The sequence below is a fragment of the Zootoca vivipara genome, chromosome 2 (genome assembly GCF_965207765.1).
Source record: "Zootoca vivipara chromosome 2, rZooViv2.hap1.1, whole genome shotgun sequence".
Lineage (NCBI taxonomy): Eukaryota > Metazoa > Chordata > Lepidosauria > Squamata > Lacertidae > Zootoca > Zootoca vivipara.
Window position 1 is genome coordinate 105,709,545 of NC_142584.1, and position 19,669 is coordinate 105,729,213.

Genomic DNA, 19,669 nt, shown 5'->3' on the forward strand with positions numbered 1-19,669 from the left:
ACAGAAGACCAACAAAACACTTTTTCAAAGAGACCAACAACACCCCTAAAATTACACTCCTGCATACATCCCACCTTGGGAGGGTCAGGGTGCAGCAACCAGAGCATCAGGGCTTGCCCCCCCCCCCGCCCTTGACCTCCACTATACACCCATTAAGTATACAAAAGAAATATTTACATGTCCCTGTTTCCCAGTCAAGTTAATGACACCCAGATCTATCTGTGGGTGGGCGGCAGCCCTGCCTCGGTCCCAGACACACTGACCAAGTGCTTGGAAGCTGTGGCTGGATGGCTACGTGGGAGCTGGTTGAAGCTAAATCCTTCGAAGACAGAGGTCCTCTGGCTGGGTCGGGACAACATGGGGTTGGGGAGGGCCAACTCCCATCTCTTGCAGGGGCTCAATTAGTGCCAGCACCTTCTGTCAAGAGTTTGGGTGTAACCTTCAACGCCTCCCTTTCCAGGGAGGCGCAGGTTGCAGCCACAGTTAAAGTGGCATTTTTCCATCTCCGCCATATCAAGCAGTTAGTCCCTTACCTTTCTCGCCCTGATCTGGCCACAGTGATCCATGCGATAGTCAACCCCAGGCTAGATTATTGTAACTCGCTCTACACAGGGCTGCCCTTAAAGCTGACCCAGAAACTCCAGGGGGTGCAGAATGCCGCGGCGAGGCTCCTTACGGGGTCCCGGCCGCGGGATCACATTCATCCAGTGCTTTACCAGCTGCACTGGCTCCTGGTGGAGTACAGGATCAGGTTTAAGGTGCTGGTTTTGACCTTTAAAGCCCTATGCAGCTTGGGACCCTCATACCTACAGGACCGCCTCTCCTGGTATGCCCCGCAGAGGACCTTAAGGTCCACAAACAACAATATTCTGGAGATCCCAAGCCATAAGGTGGCTAGACTGGTCTGAACTAGGGCCTTTTCAGTATTGGCCCCAACTTGGTGGAATGCTTTCACAGGAGACCAGGGCCCTGCGGGATTTGTCATCTTTCCGCAGGGCCTGCAAGACAGAGCTGTTCCGCCTGGCCTTTGGGTTGGATTCAGTCTGACCCCTGTGTTGTCCTCCCTCATGGTTTAGATTTATGGACTACTTAAAATGAGGCTGCATTTTAAATTTTAATATATTATTATTATTATTATTATTATCTGGTTTTGCTATTGCTACCTGTCTGGCACTCAGGTGTCAGGATGCCAGAGATGCTCCCTCAGGCAGAGGGGCTGCTCAATACCTGAGCTCACGCTTTAGGGATCATGACTGCCCTCACTCAAGTCCCAAGCTCCCCCCTTGGTAGCCAATTCCTTCCTGAACAGAACAAGTTATGTGGTGCTTTGGGGAGACATTGTGTGTGTGAATGAAGGGGGGGAGCACACTGCGTGCTGGAGGGGCAACCCCCCTCCCCAATCATTCTAAAATTTCCTGTAACACGGGCAAAGGATTAAAAGAGAGGAAGGGGGAAATGTAAGCTGTGCCACCTTCATGCCCCGGAGGACGTTTTGGGAGGGGGGAGGGGTCTTCTTCCCTGCCGTCTCCGGGAATCGAACCTGGGACACTATCAGGAAAGAAACAGGATATTCAGAGCTTGTTTGGAAGGAGGAGAATTTACCAGTATGTGTTCTGGGAGGGAGGAATCACTCAACCCCCCCCCCAGGGTCAGTGAGCTCCACTTCCTAGAGAGGCAGGAAGGTTTGTAGGGAGGAGGGGGGAGGTTGGATGGGAGGGGCCTCCATTCACATTCCCGGAAGAGGAGCAGCTCTGCCGAGGAGGAGGAGTACAAAAAGGTGCAAAGCATTTTTTTGTGGGTGGGGAGAGATTTGGGGTTGTGAGGAGCGGGAGAAGGATGCACTATTCCTCCCCCAGTTCTGTAGGGCAGCTAGGAAGAATGAGCAGGATTTGGGGCGAGGGGGAGGGATATAAGGAAAGTATGGGAGTGCTACCCCCTCCCCCTTCCTTATTTGGAAGGGCTGAGACTTGAACCGAGGCCCCAGTTCCGCGCCCCTCTGCGAGTTCCGGGTTCCCCCTGGCAGAAATCCCTGGGGCGCTTTTGACTCCGCCCGGGTACCGAGACGCGGCTTGTTGGGTCCCTTTTGTCTAGGGATGGGGAGTCCATGGAAAGGTTAAAGGAGGCGAGAGAGACCTGGATATTGACGCCGCCCACGGTCTTCCTCCTCTCCCCCCTCGCTGCTCTTCTTGCGAGGCTCCTCCGGATGGAGAGGTGGTCGCGCTTGGGAGAGATTTGGCAGGCAGGGCGAAGGGTTAGCTGACAGGGGGAGGCCTCTGGGTGAAGGGGGGACCCGAGGGTGGAAGGCAGAAGAAGTTGGGGGGCTTAGGTAGGAAAGGAAGCATCCCTGGAGGAGCGATGCAAGCCAGCATTGGCAGGGGGTGGGAAAAGAAAGAGAGAGAGAGACTTGGGTGCTGCCTGCCTTGAATTCTCCCTTCTGCCTTGGAATCTGCCATGACTTCAAGTCGACCAGGGAGAGATCCCTGAACAGGAGGCCTGATCCACCCACCCTCTCCTCCCTTAAAGCTCAGTCCTTGCCCTGCCATAAGCCCCAGATCAGCAGCTGCATGGGGCGCTGGGGGCTGTTATACTGAGTCCAACCACTGGGGGAAAGAGGAAAGGGAGGAAACCCACTTTATTATTTCCACCCTTTGATGCTTCTCCCTTGCCAACTACAGTCTCTCCCACATGCCTGTGTTTCTGTGGAGAAACATCCAAAGGGTTCCTACCCAGAGATAACTGTACCCCACTCGTCTCTATTCCACCAGCTTTCCATTATTCACACTATATCAGTTCTCATGTCTGTGGGATTTTAAGGGATTGGGAAGATTGCTATGGAAATGGGTAGGGTGTCCCCCCCCCCCCCGCAACAGCCTGTGTAATTATTATTACAATTGTTATTGTTTTCTATTTATTGAATCCATCCCCAAACATAAATACATACTGTATCCACCTGTGGATTTGTAGTGAATGGTACGTCCAGCCCAATCTGCACCAGTATACCCAAACTTTTCAGGAATATTAAGAGCTGACAACTTCAATTTACAATTCATTGTGCCCTTCTAATACCATATCCCCATTTTCACACCTGCACAGTCCTGTTCAGTGGGGGCATTTACCTTCCTACTAAGAATTCCCACAGCATTAGCTAAATCTGTTGAGGCCAGCAAGGCTGAACCTGATGTAAATGCAAACGAACACCAGTTGGACCCAGCAAAGTGTGCGTAGGCACAGTGGAAACTTCTTGGTTGCAAGGCGAAGGGCAAGTAGAATGGACACAGGAACTCACTGCCACAAGTACTGAATAACTATATACACAGCTTTATTTACATAGAGCAGTCTCCAGACTAGATACAGACTTTGGATCTTTGTAAAAATAACAAACAGTACATAAACCAGCACTTTTCTCTCTATCTCTCTATACAACCACCAACTCTCCATAAACTCTCCACACTATGCCAGACTACATCACACTGAGCACATGGTGGCCTCAGTCTTTATGGATTTCTAAACCAATCGCCTGGCTGTTACTAGGCTCATATCACTAGGCAGACTTGAGCCTATAGAGATAGGTGACTCACTCTCCTTGGCCTTCGGCCAACTCCTAATTGCTCTGTGTGAGTAGCTGCACGTATGCAGAAGCAAATCTCCCACAAAATCAGGTCTACAAGTGGTAACAAGATACAAAAGTCTACCAATTGCTGACCTGTATTCTATGTTGTCAGGCAATGGTTTCAAATCCTGCTGATTCTTTAAGAAGTCAGTAGGCATGGGCGTTGCAATTGGGTGTGCATCTTGCATTTGCAAATTCTGGATAAGGTCATGAATCTTTTGCCATTGATTTCGAAGAAATGACCCATCTTATTCTCTTTCAACTTGGATTCCAAGGTAGTACTGGATCTTTCCCAGTTCCTTGACCTCAACCTCTTTGCTTAGGTGTTTCACAACCGGTGCATAGTCTCTGTCATTTGCTGTGGCAGTAATCAAGTCATTAACAAAAGCTAAAACGTATGAAAAATTGTCCATTACTTGACTTGCTGTACAGGCAGTTGTTGGCATGCCCTTGCTTGTACCCAAGCTGCATCAGCATTTTGTGCAGTTTCTAATCCCAGGCCCTAGCAGTCTGCTTAAGTCCATAAAGCCAGGGTGGATAAAAATCAATGATTTTTTTTAAAAAATAAAAAAAATCAGATTTTTTTATTTAAATCAATTTTTTTGATTTAAAACAATTTTTTTGATTTAAATCTATTTTTTTATTTAAATCGGATTTTTTTAAAAATAAAATGCTTTTTGAGGAAAATATATTACCATCCAAAGGTTATTCCTTTATGAAATAAAGATTAGTTTTTTAATTATGTAGAATAAGGTTGTATATGTTTAATTTTTGGGGTAAATAAATTCCATTAATCCATTCACAATGTCATGCTCTTCCAGAGGTTTTTGTAAGATTATTGGGCAGTTTCTCTGCCTACAAGATAATATCACAGATGCTTGGTTTACTTTTGCAGTTCTCAAAACTGAATTTGACTCAACAGAGATCACATGCCTCTTCTTCACAGCAAAAATGTTATAACATGAACAGAGTTGAGAAAAAGACCTTAATCTAATTGTTCTACAAACTTATGAATACAGAAACAACCCCTTCAGTGCTAAGTTTCAAGAAGTTCAGTGAATAGAATAGAAACAATATTTTTCTGATTGTTTGGAGTGGACAGTATTTAAGTTTTTCATGTGTAGGCTGGGCTGACAGTCTAAGTTTCTTAAAATATATATATATTGTTTTTGTTTAGCCAAATTAGTTAACAAACATGGATGTTTGTTTAAGCAAATAACATATGCTGTAATGTTATTGTTTCAGTTGAATAAATCTATTTAAATTATTATTAAGGTAATGATTATTTTTCTCCTTCCTAAGTATAACAGTAAAGTTGTCCAAATATGAATCATTAACCTATTAAACTGGGGATAAAAAACTAATATGAAAAGTTGTTATTCTAAAAATCTTCATCTACTTGCATATTAAAGTTATACCAGCAAGAATTAGTCTTTATGTAGAAAATTATGATTTAAATCAAGCCTTACTGACTAGTGATTTAAATCGTGATTTAAATCAGTTTGATTTAAATCAAATCCACCCTGAAAGTCCTTTTTGCAGTTTGCTAACTAAATGTTCCTCATGTGGTTTAATAAAACCTTTAGGTTGCCTCTGAAATTTGACCCTGACGAAAGGCAGTTGCAATGTCAATGTGCCTAATTTTCATTTCCTTGGTGGCTGCAATGCTCAAAAGCATTCTTACGCTGCTGTACCTCACGGTTGGCGCAAAGACTTCATCATAATCTTTGCCATAGCATTGAGAAAAGCCTTGTGCTACACTTCCTCTTCTGCCCCTTTCTTAATCTTAAACACCCACTTACTTCGTATGGCCTTACCGGGAGGTAGGTCAGTAAGGGTCCACGTGTTATTCTGATGCAGTGCATCCATCTCCGTCTGTGCGGTGTTCCTCCAGAGAGAGGCTTCTGCAGTTGGCATCTCCTCCCATGTAGAAGTTTTTTGAGGTAACAACGACCCTGCAAAGTAGGAGAGTCATATGGGTGGGACACCTCTGTTGATTCTGGATGAGCATCTAACCTGTGGTTCCACGACCGCATCAGCTTCTACATCCTCCTCCAATGCTGGCATGTCTTCATACGGATAATCCTCTTCATCTCTGGTACTGCTAGGAGTGTGGTCCTCTGCCTCCTCTCCTTGTGCATCGCCTGTAGAGGGGCTATGACCTTGGAAGACAGCGCTGGACGTGGTAAGGTTAATGAAGAAAGTACACAAGATCTGGAACTTTTTCTGACTCCTCACATAAGTCCACAACACTATTTTTAGTGTCAGCCTTCTTGTGCTCATCAAAGTAAATTGCTTGATGTGCATTCACTTTACCAGTCTGTAAGTCCATTATTCTGTATCCTTTTCCTCCAGGCGCTTTTTCCACAAGGATTCGTGCTTGTGCTCTGGAGTCAAACATGTGTCTATGTTCTTTGGGAACGTAGGAGTAGCATAGACTTCCAAATACATGTGTGTGTGCCAGGTTGGAAATTCTCCCATGCCAAAGTTCAAAAGGTGTGCATTTAGCTCCCTTGGTTGGCAATCTGTTCTAGAAATATACTGCAATACTTGCTGCATCCTCCCACAGCTTCTGGGGTAGGGATACTTTTTAAAAAACGCATCTAGTCATCTCCATGATAGACCTAAACATTCTCTCAGCTATGGAGTTTTGTTGTGGGGTGTAGGGAATTGTGGTTACATGTTCAATTCCTTCCTTCGCCTGGAGAGTTCGCATCTCACGTGAGCAGTACTCACCCCTATTGTCAGTCATCAGCATAGCTGGAGCTCTCTGGAACTTGTTTTTCACCATTGCAAGGTAGTTCTGGAACATGTCCACTCTCTCACTCTTTTCCTTGATGAAATATGCAACACAATACTTTGAGAAATCATCAAGAAATATTAGTATGTACCTGTTCTTCCCTAGTGAGGGAACAATCATAGGTCCACTGTAGACTATGTCAAGTCACTGCAGACTATGCCAAACACTTTGGTGCTTCTCTGCTCTGTGCAAGTAGGAAATGAAGGTTTTGCAGCTTTCTGAGTAACACAGTTTATGCACTTTGTTGGTGCTGTGTTGCTCTTTGTTACCTGTAGTCCCCTTGCAAGTTCTCTTTTCTGTAGGCTCTGACTGGCATTGGTGTTCCTGTGTCCAAGCCTTCTATACAACAGCTCCAGGTCCACCACATCTTTCTGGTTTGAGCGTGACACCTTAGCAGACTGATTCTCTGAAAGATAAACCTCATAAACCTCACCATTCTTAGTCAGATTACATTTTCCATTCCCAAATGTTACCTGGAAACCTTCGTTGTTTAAACTGGACATACTAAGCATGTTACAGCAGAGTTGTGGAACATACAAAACTTTCTCCACAGTAGTATCCAGAGCTTCATTGTTCACATTAAATTTTAAATTCAGAGAACATGCATCTTTAGCTTCAACAACATTGCCACCTGCCATTTCAATGTGAGATTCTGCAATATCGTTAATGTCATTAAAATATTTCCTTTTATACGAAAAATGGCTAGAAGCTTCTGAATTTAAAATCCACTTATTACATTTATTTTCACGATTCTGAACAGTCAAATTCTTTTCGTATCGTAGCAAAGTGCGTTCAGATCTCCCCTTCTTTTCCTTGCCTTTCTTATAAGGAAGGGATTTCTTTGCCTTTGGAACCTTACAATTCCTTGCAGTGTGGCCTTCTTGTTACAATTAAAGCACACAACTTTTCTGGGTGTGTCTCTGCCCTTTGCAATCAGTTTAGAAGTGAAATTAGTGTCTCCATACATGTGCTCGAAATCCTGTAAGATTTGTGACGCATTAGCTCTCAAATGATAACTGCTCATCATGGAGCCCGTCTAAAATGATGGTTCTGGCTTTACTATTCTTTAGCTTCCATGCTCTAATCTTGGCTAAATTCTCTTCACTTGAGCCAGTAGGCCTACGATTTTCAATACAGTGTTACCTCGGGTTACACGCACCTCGGGTTACAAACACTTTGGGTTACAGACTCGGCTACCCCGGAAGTAGTACTTTGGGTTAAGAATTTTACCTCAGGATGAGATCAGAAATTGTGTGGCGGCGTTAGCAGGAGGCCCCATTAGCTAAAGTAGTACCTCAGGTTAAGAACGGTTTCAGGTTAAGAATGGTTCTCCGGAACGAATTACGGTAAGCTGCTTTCCTTCTGCATCTCCAGCGCTCTCCATGCAATGTGGCTGACAGAGGGAGGTCCAACCCGAAGAACATGCTCCTACCTGAGAGCTCCTTCAGCCAACCACAAGCACCAAGCCTTGTCACTAGACTTATATATGGGTCCCCCAAAGGAGTCAATATGCACCTCCTGAGGCCAAAAGGACTGTACAGGTGATTAATAAACATTTGGAGGTCAAAGGGAACAAAATGCACCAAGGGGTAGAGGATTATTGTTCAGAAGATGAAAAACTTCATGGTGAGCTTAGGAACCTGATCAATAGTGGGCAGGTTCATGGACATAGAGCAGCTCCCTTTCCTGTGATAATCCTCTTTATTTAAAAAGTAAATCCTACAGTTCAACCATATTCTAAGATAATGCTGCTTCATTGAGGATGATTAAGGGCTATGAAAGGTTGATGATGCATTACCATTATTTGGCATTATTTCATTTGCCTTTTCCAAAAATTTGGAACATATGCAAGACAGGAGAAAATGTATGAGGTGTTAAAATAAGAGCAGGTTCTGATTGATGTCTGTAATATTCCTTTCTTCTCTTCGTAGAAAACAAATAGGATTTTCTCCCCACTTCACCCTCCAGAGCACACAATGCAGAAGAGGGTCAGAATTCTGTGGGGCCATGTTCAATGCGAATAATGAAGAAGCCATTTAAATGCATGGAGTGTGGAAAAAGAAAGGAGAAACAATTTGAAAGTATGGAGTGTGGGAAGAGCTTCAATGACAGTGGAACACTAAGAAAACATCAACAGACTCACACAGGGGAGAAATCATTTGAATGCATGGAGTGTGGAAAGAGCTTCCGTCAGAGTAGAAAGCTTAGAATTCATCAACGGAGTCACACGGTAGAGAAATCATTTGAATGCATGGAATGTGGAAAGACGTTCACAGAGAGTGGAAACCTTAGAATTCATCAACGAAGTCACATGGGGGAGAAACCATTTAAATGCATGGAGTGTGGAAAGAGCTTCAGTCAGAGTGAACACCTTAGAAAACATCAACGGACTCACACAGGGGAGAAACCATTTGAATGCATGGAGTGTGGAAAGAGCTTCAGTCAGAGTGAACACCTTAGAAAACATCAACGGACTCACACAGGGGAGAAACCATTTGAATGCATGGAGTGTGGAAAGAGCTTCAGTCACAGTGGAACCCTTAGAAACCATCAACGGACCCACACAGGGGAGAAACCATTTGAATGCATGGAATGTGAAAAGAGCTTCAGTCACAGTGGAACCCTTAGAAACCATCAACGGACTCACACGGAGGAGAAACCATTTGAATGCATGGAGTGTGGAAAGAGCTTCAGTCAGAGTGGAAACCTTAGAAAACATCAACTGACTCACACGGGGGAGAAACCATTTAAATGCATGGAGTGTGGAAACAGCTTCAGTCAGAGTGGACACCTTAGAAACCATCAACGGAGTCACATGGGGGAGAAACCATTTAAATGTATGGAGTGTGGAAAGAGCTTCAGTCACAGTGGAGTCCTTAGAATTCATCAACGGACTCACACAGGGGAGAAACCATTTGAATGCATGGAGTGTGGAAAGAGCTTCAGTCAGAGTGGACACCTTAGAAACCATCAACGGACCCACACAGGGGAGAAACCATTTGAATGTATGGAGTGTGGAAAGAGCTTCAGTCAGAGTGCACTCCTTAGAAATCATCAACGGACCCACACAGGGGAGAAACCATTTGAATGCATGGAATGTGGAAAGAGCTTCAGTCACAGCGGAAACCTTAGAAAACATCAACGGAGTCACACGGGGGAGAAACCATTTAAATGCATGGAGTGTGGAAAGAGCTTCAGTCACAGTGGAAACCTTAGAAAACATCAACTGACTCACACGGGGGAGAAACCATTTAAATGTATGGAGTGTGGAAACAGCTTCAGTAAGAGTGGAGTCCTTAGAATTCATCAACGGACTCACACGGGGGAGAAACCATTTAAATGCATGGAGTGTGGAAACAGCTTCAGTCAGAGAGGAAGCCTTAAAATTCATCAACGGAGTCACATGGGGGAGAAACCATTTAAATGCATGGAGTGTGGAAAGAGCTTCAGTCAGAGTGGAGACCTTAGAATTCATCAACGGACTCACACAGGGGAGAAACCATTTGAATGCATGGAGTGTGGAAAGAGCTTCAGTCAGAGTGAACACCTTAGAAAACATCAACGGACTCACACAGGGGAGAAACCATTTGAATGCATGGAGTGTGGAAAGAGCTTCAGTCAGAGTGGACTCCTTAGAAACCATCAACGGACCCACACAGGGGAGAAACCATTTGAATGCATGGAGTGTGAAAAGAGCTTCAGTCACAGTGGAAACCTTAGAATTCATCAACGGACCCACACAGGGGAGAAACCATTTAAATGCATGGAGTGTGGAACGAGCTTCAGTCAAAGTGGAAACCTTAGAAAACATCAACGGAGTCACACGGGGGAGAAACCATTTGAATGCATGGAGTGTGGAAAGAGCTTCAGTCACAGTGGAGACCTTAGAATTCATCAACGGACCCACACAGGGGAAAAACCATTTGAATGTATGGAGTGTGAAAAGAGCTTCAGTCAGAGTGGACACCTTAGAATTCATCGACTGAGTCACACGGGGGAGAAACCATTTAAATGCATGGAGTGTGGGAAGAGCTTCAGTCACAGTGGAACATTTAGAAGCCATCAACGGACTCACACGGGGGAGAAACCATTTAAATGCATGGAGTGTGGAAAGTGCTTCAGGCAGAGTGGAAAACTTAGAATTCATCAACAGAGTCACGCGGGGGAGAAACCATATAAGTGCCAGGGAAGTGGATAGAGGTTCAGTTGAAGTAGAAGTCATAGAAACCATCAAAAGACTCTGAGGGGTAAGAGTTGTAAGAGTAGAAACTCTACATGCCATCAATTAACTCAAAGAAGAGAAATGGTTTAAATAGGAGTTTGGATTCTGCTTTGGTTATTATGGAACGCTTTTTAGAGTGTAGAACCTGTTTCTCTCCCAGTTCACAGTTTCTCTCACATCAATAACAGGAAATCAATCTTAAATGCATGCAGTGTATGTGAGCTTTTGTTGTTTGTATGTAACATTGTCTATACATGTATTTAAAGTAATGAAGGTAACATTTCACAATCATAAGCCTAATATAATATTTAATGTGAATCTGTAGTGTGGCTTCTGAATGGGGATGGACTGAGAGTGAACTGGTTTTGGTGTTTGGTGGAGGGAATTGGAAATGTTTGTATCTGGGAACAGGTAGGTAGCCGTGTTGGTCTGACGTAGTCGGGGGGGGGATTCCTTGCAGCAGCACCTTAAAGACCAACTAAGTTTTTATTTTGCACACTTCTATAGATGCACACTTCTTCAGATACACTGAAATAGAAGTCCCCGGATGCTTATATGTAGAGAAAGGGTGGGGAGGGGTATCACTCAGAAGGGTGATCACTCTTCTGAGTGATACCCCTCCGCACCCTTTCTCTACATATAAGCGTCTGGGGACTTCTATTTCAGTGTATCTGAAGAAGTGTGCATGCACACGAAAGCTCATACCAAAATAAAAACTTACGTTGGTCTTTAAGGTGCTGCTGGAAGGATTTTTTTATTTTGTATCTGGGAAGGGAGAGTTGCACAAAGTGGAGCTGAGATTGGTGGTGTTGCTTTGGAAACAGAGTTAGAATAATATTATAGGAACAGCAGCATAACTCCCACTGTTATAATTGCAATAACGGAACCAGGAAGACACAGAAAGACTGTAAGCACCTACTTATATGCCAACGGTAATCTTGAAATCCTCATCTATTCTTTTGATTTTTAGATATGTTGTGCATAGATATATTTGGTGGCAGGAGAAATAAAAGGGGTGTTTAGTGGCATAACGAGGAAAGGCTCTGTTCCTAGCTGTACGTCTTGCATGAGGAGGGAAGGGGGCACAGGGAAGAAGGGGCCGTACCAGAGCATCTCAAAGAAATGTGCTGGTGGGGGCATGGTGACACAAGTGTGTGTAGAATGCTCTCCCCAAAATGACACAGGGGAGAAACAATATGGATGAGTATAAGGTGGAAGGAGGGTCAGGCAGGTCCCAAACCGAGAGTGCTAAGGGTCAACTTCCTCCAAATCCACCAGCTGCCCCAAGGCAGGAGCCACCTCTGGGTCAAGAGGGTGGAAAGCCTCCCTCCACCTTTGAAGCTGGACATGATCCGAGGGAGTCCTCCTGGCAGCAGAGCACAATGTGTATTATTGATGTAATTATCTTATTGTTGCTGTTCCCGTCATGGACTGGTTGGATGCAGAGGAGCGAATGAGAAGTTTTAGAGATTTTTTTCTGAATAGCAAGAAAAATATATGTTACCATCTCAAGCTACCTGGGGGTCACTTCGACTCTACCCCTAGGTATAGGTAGGGGTCTGACTTAGTCGAAGCAAAATAAAAACATTCCTTCCTGTCGCACCTTAGAGACCAACTAAGTTTGTCATTGGTATGAGCTTTCGTTTCTTAACACTACAGGTGCCACTCTTCATCAAAGGGTAAAAGCTGGGCCATACATCAGGCTTTTACTGAGCGGTGCATTTGTCAATAGATAACATGTTGAAGACTGTTTATAAGGAATAGAAAGAGTAATAAAACATAGGCTTCCAGAGCCAGAACTCCCTATCAGATCACGATCTCCTCGAAATACAATAATCTTCCACTATTAATCCATACAGTGTTCCAATCCCTTCCCTAAATATCCCCAGTGTGGGATTTGCATTTTTCCGAGCTACTGCACAACGGGGTCAACATCTTCCCTGAGGTAGCTAACATGACCCCAAGGTCTCGCTCCTGGTCCCTCACCTCCTCCCCATCAGCCTCTATGTGAAATTAATATTTTTTTGGCCCAACATGCATCTGTTTAATCTTGTTGACAATGAACTGGAACCCTGGCAAAACAAATGGATGGTGCCAACCTGGGTTTAATGGCAAAGGGACATGCAATTATTATTATTATTATTATTATTATTATTATTATTATTATTACCACCACCACACCCATATATTACTTCCAGCATAATAAAAAATTCCCTGAGCAGAGCTGCCTTCAGAAGTCTTCCAAAAGTTATGTACAGTGGTACCTCTGGTTATAAACTCCTCGGGTTACAAACCCTTCAGGTTACAAACTCTGCTAATCTGGAAGTCGTACCTCGGGTTGAGAACTTTACCTCAGGATGAGAACAGAAATCATGCGGCGGCGGCAGCAGAAGGCCCCATGAGCTAAAGTGGCACCTCAGGTTAAGAATGGACCTCCGGAACGAATTAAGTTCTTAACCCGAGGTACCACTATAATTCTCTCTCTTTTTGACATCAGACTGGGGTGGGGGGTGTTCCACAGGGAGGGTGCCACTACTGAGAAGGCCTTCTGCCTGGTTCCCTGTAACTCTGAGGGAACTGTCAGAAGACCCTTGGAAGTGGGCCTCAGTGTCCGGGCTAAATGATGATGGGATATTTTCTTTTCCTTGTTTTAGATGGATGTTGAAACAAGGTGTGATTGACAAGGGCATGTCTGGATCACAGATTTCTGCCCACCACTCCTCTTCTGTGACATACCTGTGATGTTTTGATGACACTGTGAGAAATGTGTTGTGGGAACTTTTAAAAACTCATGAAATCTTTGTCCTGGGCATTTTATTTTTTGCTCTCCGTAGAGATTGAGACGTTTGTTGCAACAAATAAATGATCAGGGCTTCTAGCTGTTGATTTACTTCCTCATCGCTTGGATGTGGCCTTTTTTTATGATCAATCCAGCATCCTCAGGGCTAGACTCCAGCGAAGTTGGAAAGCGCTTTAGGTAGCGTACCCCAAGAATTGGTCTTTTCACCTGGGTGGAATTGGGGAGCTGTAAGAACCAAACCCCATTTCCCCCCATAACACAGAAGTCACAGAGTCCAGCCTGCTGCTGGATGTGCCCCAATCCATAAAACAGTGTTGGAGAAGCTGCGTCTAAGACAGGCATCCCCAAACTGCGGCCCTCCAGATGTTTTGGCCTACAACTCCCATGATCCCTAGCTAAGAGGACCAGTGGTCAGGGATGATGGGAATTGTAGTCCAAAACATCTGGAGGGCCGAAGTTTGGGGATGCCTGGTCTAAGACCATGCCTTTCTTTTTTGGTGGGGAGAAGGTAGTTGTCCCCAGGTGACTGCTCAGTGTCCCAGTAGGGTTGCTTTGGGGGAGGGGGGAAGCACTCTTCTCTGTTTCCTTTCAGGCAGCAAATGTCTTCGGCTCCCCCCTCCCAAAAGGCTGGCTCCATTTCTGCGCTTCAAAAAGGATGTTGCATTGCAAACATTTGGAGCAGCCCACCCCCACCAGCCCTTCTCCCACTCTTCTGATTGTAGATGCAAGGGGAGGAGAAGCACACTCTTCTCTCCCTCCCCAAACCTCCCAATTAAGTGGCCCCTCTTACTCCTCCTCTCTTCTGTTCAGAAAATGAGGATGGAGACCCTCTAGCTGGCGTTTGTCCGCAGACAGCTTCCGGGTCATGTGGCCAGCATGACTAAGCCGCTTCTGGCAAAACCAGAGCAGCACACGGAAACGCCGTTTACCTTCCCACCGGAGCGGTACCTATTTATCTGCTTGCACTTTGATGTGCTTTCAAACTGCTAGGTTGGCAGGAGCTGGGAGCGAGCAACGGTAGCTCACCCTGTCGCGGGGATTCGAACCGCTCACCTTCTGATCGGCAAGTCCTAGGCTCTGTAGTTTAACCCACAGTGCCACCTGTGTCCCTGAACACTACTGGTCTGTTAATCTTACATAGAAACTTGCCCTCTTCCTAGATACATGTGTTTGATCTTGGAGCCAAAGGGGTGCAAATCCCATGTTTTACTGCCCAGCTATGCTTTGCCTTGGCCTCTGGCATTGACTCACAGATATTCAACTGTAAGGTTAAAGAGTACCGAAAATATGAGATGGGAGCACACATAGAATCTTGTACATCTAGTTTCCGAGGGTGGTACTCAACTAAGCGTTATGCTGCACAAATCTATTGAAATCAATGGACCTAACTTAGTCCTGTTCATTAATTTCAATGGGTCTACTCCGACTACCACCCCCAGTCTTGGGAATGATTAGCCAGCCACTTCACCCACCGCCTACAGATTGTGCTTTTGCAAAGGTCTGTCCCCTGCCAGTGTAGGATGGTTATTTTACCTCTCGACTGAAGATCTTGACTGAGAGAGAAGCATTCGATCCCAAGATGATTAGGGCTCTGTTCTTTGCTGTTTGTTCCCTTGCTCTGCTTGAATTCGGGGGTAAGTCCTAACTGTGTGTTACACAAGACAGCAGGCCTTACAGCAAAAGCAAGGAGGACTTACTCTGCTTTCTTTCCCAGAGAGTGTCAAATGCAACACTTGTCTCATGAAGAGTCCCGATGCCGAGTGCATGACTGGGGCCGAAGGTTGCATGTCTCAGGTGGGAGAAAAATGCATGACCATCCGCATCAGCCAAGGTAAGGGGCCCTGGTCTGGTTGCCACATCATTCAGGACCGGTTGAATTGAGCAAGGAGAACCTGCAGCCCCCCCCCCCAGGTGCTGCTAGACTACAACTCCCACCATCCCTGACCATTGGCCGAGGCTGATGGGAGTTGGAATCCAATGACATCAGGAAGGCCAGATTCCCTGCCCCGGGTTCAGAGTATCTCAAACTGTGATCTATGTTTGGCCCACTCGGGGGCCCGCAAGCTCCTTTCAGGTGTCTGCAGAAAGGGAGACCTTTGACTCGTGGAACAGTCAGGAATATCTCTGCTGCCAGACGATGGAAATTGTGGCCATATGAACCAGGGCAGCACATCATATTGAGCAGGTTAACTAACACAGGTCTGAAGCCCATGTTTTCTGTACGTCACTGGTGCAATCTACCAGTTTCCCCTAAGACCTTTTCTACTCCTCCTCAGCAGCCTGGCCCAGGGCACCTGATTTTCATAATATGGGACTGGTTTTAGCAGTGATGCTGTGTGTGTGTGTGTGTGTGTGTGTGTGTGTGTGTAGTTTCTTAAGTCACCCATGCACACAAAAAGAGACAGAGGCTGTGTCCACACTCCCATCTACTGCCGTTCCAAAGCAGTTTCTTTCTTTTTTTAATATGTTCACATGTCACAATCCAATATGCATATGTATCCTGTGCTTTGCTGTAAAAGATACTGCTGTCTGCCGGGCTGTTTCTTAAACCAGCCTCAAACTGATTGGAATTCTTACAGCGCTCCTAATTCCTCTAAAGACCTGGTGCAAAGACCTTTTGCATAGGGTAAAGGCATCCCTGCCTGTCAACACACACACACACACACACACACACGGTACATAAAAATCAGAATAATTTTTTCATTAAGTTAGCCCAATGTGGTCTGCTCTGCATCCAGCATCCCACTGCTGCTGGCTTAGAAAGTGATGAACACAAAGCCACAAAACACATTTTATCTTTTATCTATCCTGCTGTTTCTTAGGAAACATTTTGATGTGTGCCCCCCCCCAAAAAAAACCCAGCTTCGATCTGAATCAAGACAACGAATGAGCATAAAAAGTACACCCTAGCTGCATTTTAAGCCTGCAATGTATACACAGCATAGCACAGTGGTTAGAGCATCGGACTAGGCCATGCGAGGGCAGGGTTCACATCCCCACAGAGAATAGGAGCCAACTCCTAGGAAGCAAGGTCCCTCCCCCCGGAATATTTTTTGGGGGGCTGGGCCCCCCAGATTTGATGGGCATTGCCATTCAAATTGTGTACGTGCAGCATGTCATACGGTCGATTATGTGGGGCAGGGCTTACCTGCCCCCCCCCCGTGCCGGATTTATGTATAAGCTAAACAAGCTACAGCTTAGGGCCCCCACTTTCTTGGGGGGGGGGAATTAAAGGGGAAAAAAACCTGGATGTACATTTCCAAAATATAAGATAAAAAAACAAATAAAATAAAACCTACATACAGCAACAGTGGCAAATGCCTTTAGATACCTATTAGGTCCATAAATTACCATATGGCATATGTTCAACACAAAAAACAGCAAAATTTTGTTCTTGACAAAGGACAGCTGGACATATAAAGGGCCCCATCACCTTCAGTAGCTTAGGGCCTCATCAAACCTAAATCCGGTCCTGCCCCCCCCCCCATTTTATTAGAGTTGGAATTCCTGCCACTGCTTCTTAGCCTAGCCTACCTCATAGGTTCTAGATTCAGGTAGGTAGCCGTGTTGGTCTGACGCAATCAAAATATATAAAAAAATAGTAGTACCTTAGAGACCAACTAAGTTTGTTCCTGGTATGTTCTTTTGTGTGCATAGGTATCCGAAGAAGTGTGCATGCACACGAAAGCTTATATGTACCAAGAACAAACTTACCGTAGTTGGTCTCTAAGGTGGTACTGGACAATATATATATATTCCTACCTCACAGGGTTGTTGTAGGGATCAAAGGAGGAGGAGAGGAAGAACCATGTGAGCAGCCTTAAGCTCCCTGCAGGAAAGCTGGGACAGTAATGTGAGGAGAAATTAGATGAATGAATGAATATGCAGCCATGGGATAGCAGAGGGGTGGGGGCACCTTAAGAGGCTGGGGTGAGTCAGGAGGAAGTTTACAAGCCCAGAGCTGGTTCTGGCCGCTGCAGTGAGAGGCTGGCAGGCATCCCCAAACTGCGGCCCTCCAGATGTTTTGGCTTACAGCTCCCATGATCCCTAGCTAACAGGACCAGTGGTCAGGGAAGATGGGAATTGTAGTCCAAAACATCTGGAGGGCCGAAGTTTGGGGGTGCCTGGGCTGGAGGCTCCGCAGATGACCATAGCTGCCAAGTTATCCCTTTTTAAAGGGATTTTCCCTTATGCTGAATAGGCTTCCTCGCGAGAAAAGGGAAAACTTGGCAGCTATGCAGATGACTTTCCCGACTTCCCCTTCTTCTCCCGCCCACCCACAGACGGAAAGGAGAAATTCAGGATCCTGGGCTGCAGCAGACAGAAGAAAAAAGGCTGCGGCGTAAACAAGAAGTCGCACGGCCACAAGGTCACCATCCGATGCTGCTCTTCCGACTACTGCAACATCTAGCAAGGAGCTGGGAATCTCGCGCCAGTCTCCACAATTCTTCCTTCTCTATTGCCGCACCTGCCTTTCGTTTTCTCTCCCCTCCTCGGGAGGCAAGCCATGGTGTGAGAAGAGAGTGGGGAAGGAAACGTACAGATCTTTGCAAAACTCCTCGGCTTCTCTGAGATTTCCCTCATATTCCGGAAGAGGAATGGCTTCTCTTTCCCATCTCCACCCACAACCCACGATTGCTTAGCTCTCCCCCCCGCTTCCAGCCCTCTGGGTGGCGTTTTCCACCCCTCTTGCCTTTCAGAATATTTGTGGGGTTGAGCAAGAGATGTATTGAGGAAACGTAAAGGGCAGAAATAAACAAGGGAATTCTGCAAACAGCAGGAGTTGGGGCTCCCCCCCCCCTGCATAATTTCAAATGCATGTGGTTGAAAAATTATGTGATTTAATTGTGTGCGATTTTTAACATCATATTTTACTGGAATTGCTCAGTGAGGAAAGTGAAAGAAAAAAGACCAAAGATATTTGAAAATGTGATGCAATGTGACATATGGGTAATATTATGATTCTAGCACATAAAAAATTAACAAGTTGTTGATTTTTATAAATGCGTTCCAAACATTTATTTATCCATATGCAATCTGCGTCTAAAAGCAATCCATTCATATGTTGCAAGAGTTGTCCTACCCATTGATTAAAGGGGGTCATAGTATTATCCTTCCAATGAATCAGTAGCAGTCTTTTGGCAGAAGTTAGGGCACAAAGAGCCCATCTATGTTGACCCCTTGTCAAGCCTCATATTGCTTGTGTATGGTTCAAAAGTTAATGGTTATCGCTAAATCTAGTGACAGCAATTTTGAGAAATTAGAGGACATTGTGGTTATTATTTCGTGTACGAATCACTTCTTATGAAGCATCTCAAATCAAATTCACAAGACAATAAATAATAATAATTCTATACAGTACAGTTGCAACCAACATGTACTAGTAGGTAGGGTTCAGCATTAATCTGTTAATCTGACACAAGATGCTGTATTTGGTTTTCTGCAGAGTTGGTGGGAAACTCTTTTTCCTTGCCCTCCCCCCCAAGCTAGTTTCTCGTAGTGGTTTAATATACAAATCCCTCTTCACAGGGAACTCTGGTTCTGTGGGGAATAGGGGCTTCCTAACAGCTCTCAGCTTCCTTAATGAACTACTGCTCCCATAATTCTTTAGGAACAGCCATGAATGTTCTGCTTCAAGTATATGGTGTGTTCTTGATTCTGCCATAGAAACACAAATCAAACTATCTGCAGACACTGCTCCTTTCGAGGCCAACAGATGAGGCCAAGCTAGTTTTCCCTTTGCTGTAAACAACTTTTGGGAGGCAGAGGTTGTAGCATGTGAATAATGTGCATGTGTGTGTGTATTGGCTTTATTTTGTTATGCATTTTGTGTTTTATACTTTAAACCAGGGGTCAGCAAACTTCTTCAGCAGGGGGCTGGTCCACTGTCCCTCAGACCTTGTGGGAGGCCGGACTATATTTTGAAAAAAAATATGAACGAATTCCTATGCCCCACAAATAACCCAGAGATGCATTTTAAATAAAAGGACACATTCTACTCATGTAAAACCAGGCAGGCCCCACAAATAACCGAGAGATGCATTTTAAATAAAAGGACACATCTATTCATGTAAAAACATGCTGATTCCTGGACCGTCCGTGGGCCGGATTTAGAAGGCGATTGGGCCGCATCCAGCCCCCGGGCCTTAGTTTGGGGGCCCTGCTTTAAACTGTACTGTGATTTTCAGACATAGAGCCATATACAAAATTAATATTAATTATTAATATTATTAATCA

The 19,669-nt window shown here is 45.1% G+C and overlaps 2 protein-coding genes across 2 annotated transcripts; both read left to right on the forward strand.

Annotated features, from left to right (window-relative positions):
* The first annotated feature begins 1,690 nt into the window (after positions 1–1,690).
* Positions 1,691–10,950, forward strand: LOC118080955 (uncharacterized). Its single transcript, XM_060270844.2, has 2 exons — positions 1,691–1,777; positions 8,342–10,950. Exon 2 carries the CDS (start codon positions 8,425–8,427, stop codon positions 10,606–10,608), a length of 2,184 nt encoding a protein of 727 aa, XP_060126827.1. The 5' UTR covers positions 1,691–1,777; positions 8,342–8,424; the 3' UTR covers positions 10,609–10,950.
* A 2,688-nt stretch (positions 10,951–13,638) lies between these two features.
* LOC148687013 (lymphocyte antigen 6 complex locus protein G5b-like) lies at positions 13,639–18,436 on the forward strand. The gene is made up of 3 exons (XM_088662701.1): positions 13,639–15,066; positions 15,147–15,263; positions 17,716–18,436. The coding sequence occupies exons 1-3, from the start codon at positions 15,012–15,014 to the stop codon at positions 17,841–17,843; spliced, it is 300 nt and encodes a 99-aa protein (XP_088518827.1). The 5' UTR covers positions 13,639–15,011; the 3' UTR covers positions 17,844–18,436.
* The last annotated feature ends 1,233 nt before the right edge of the window (positions 18,437–19,669 follow it).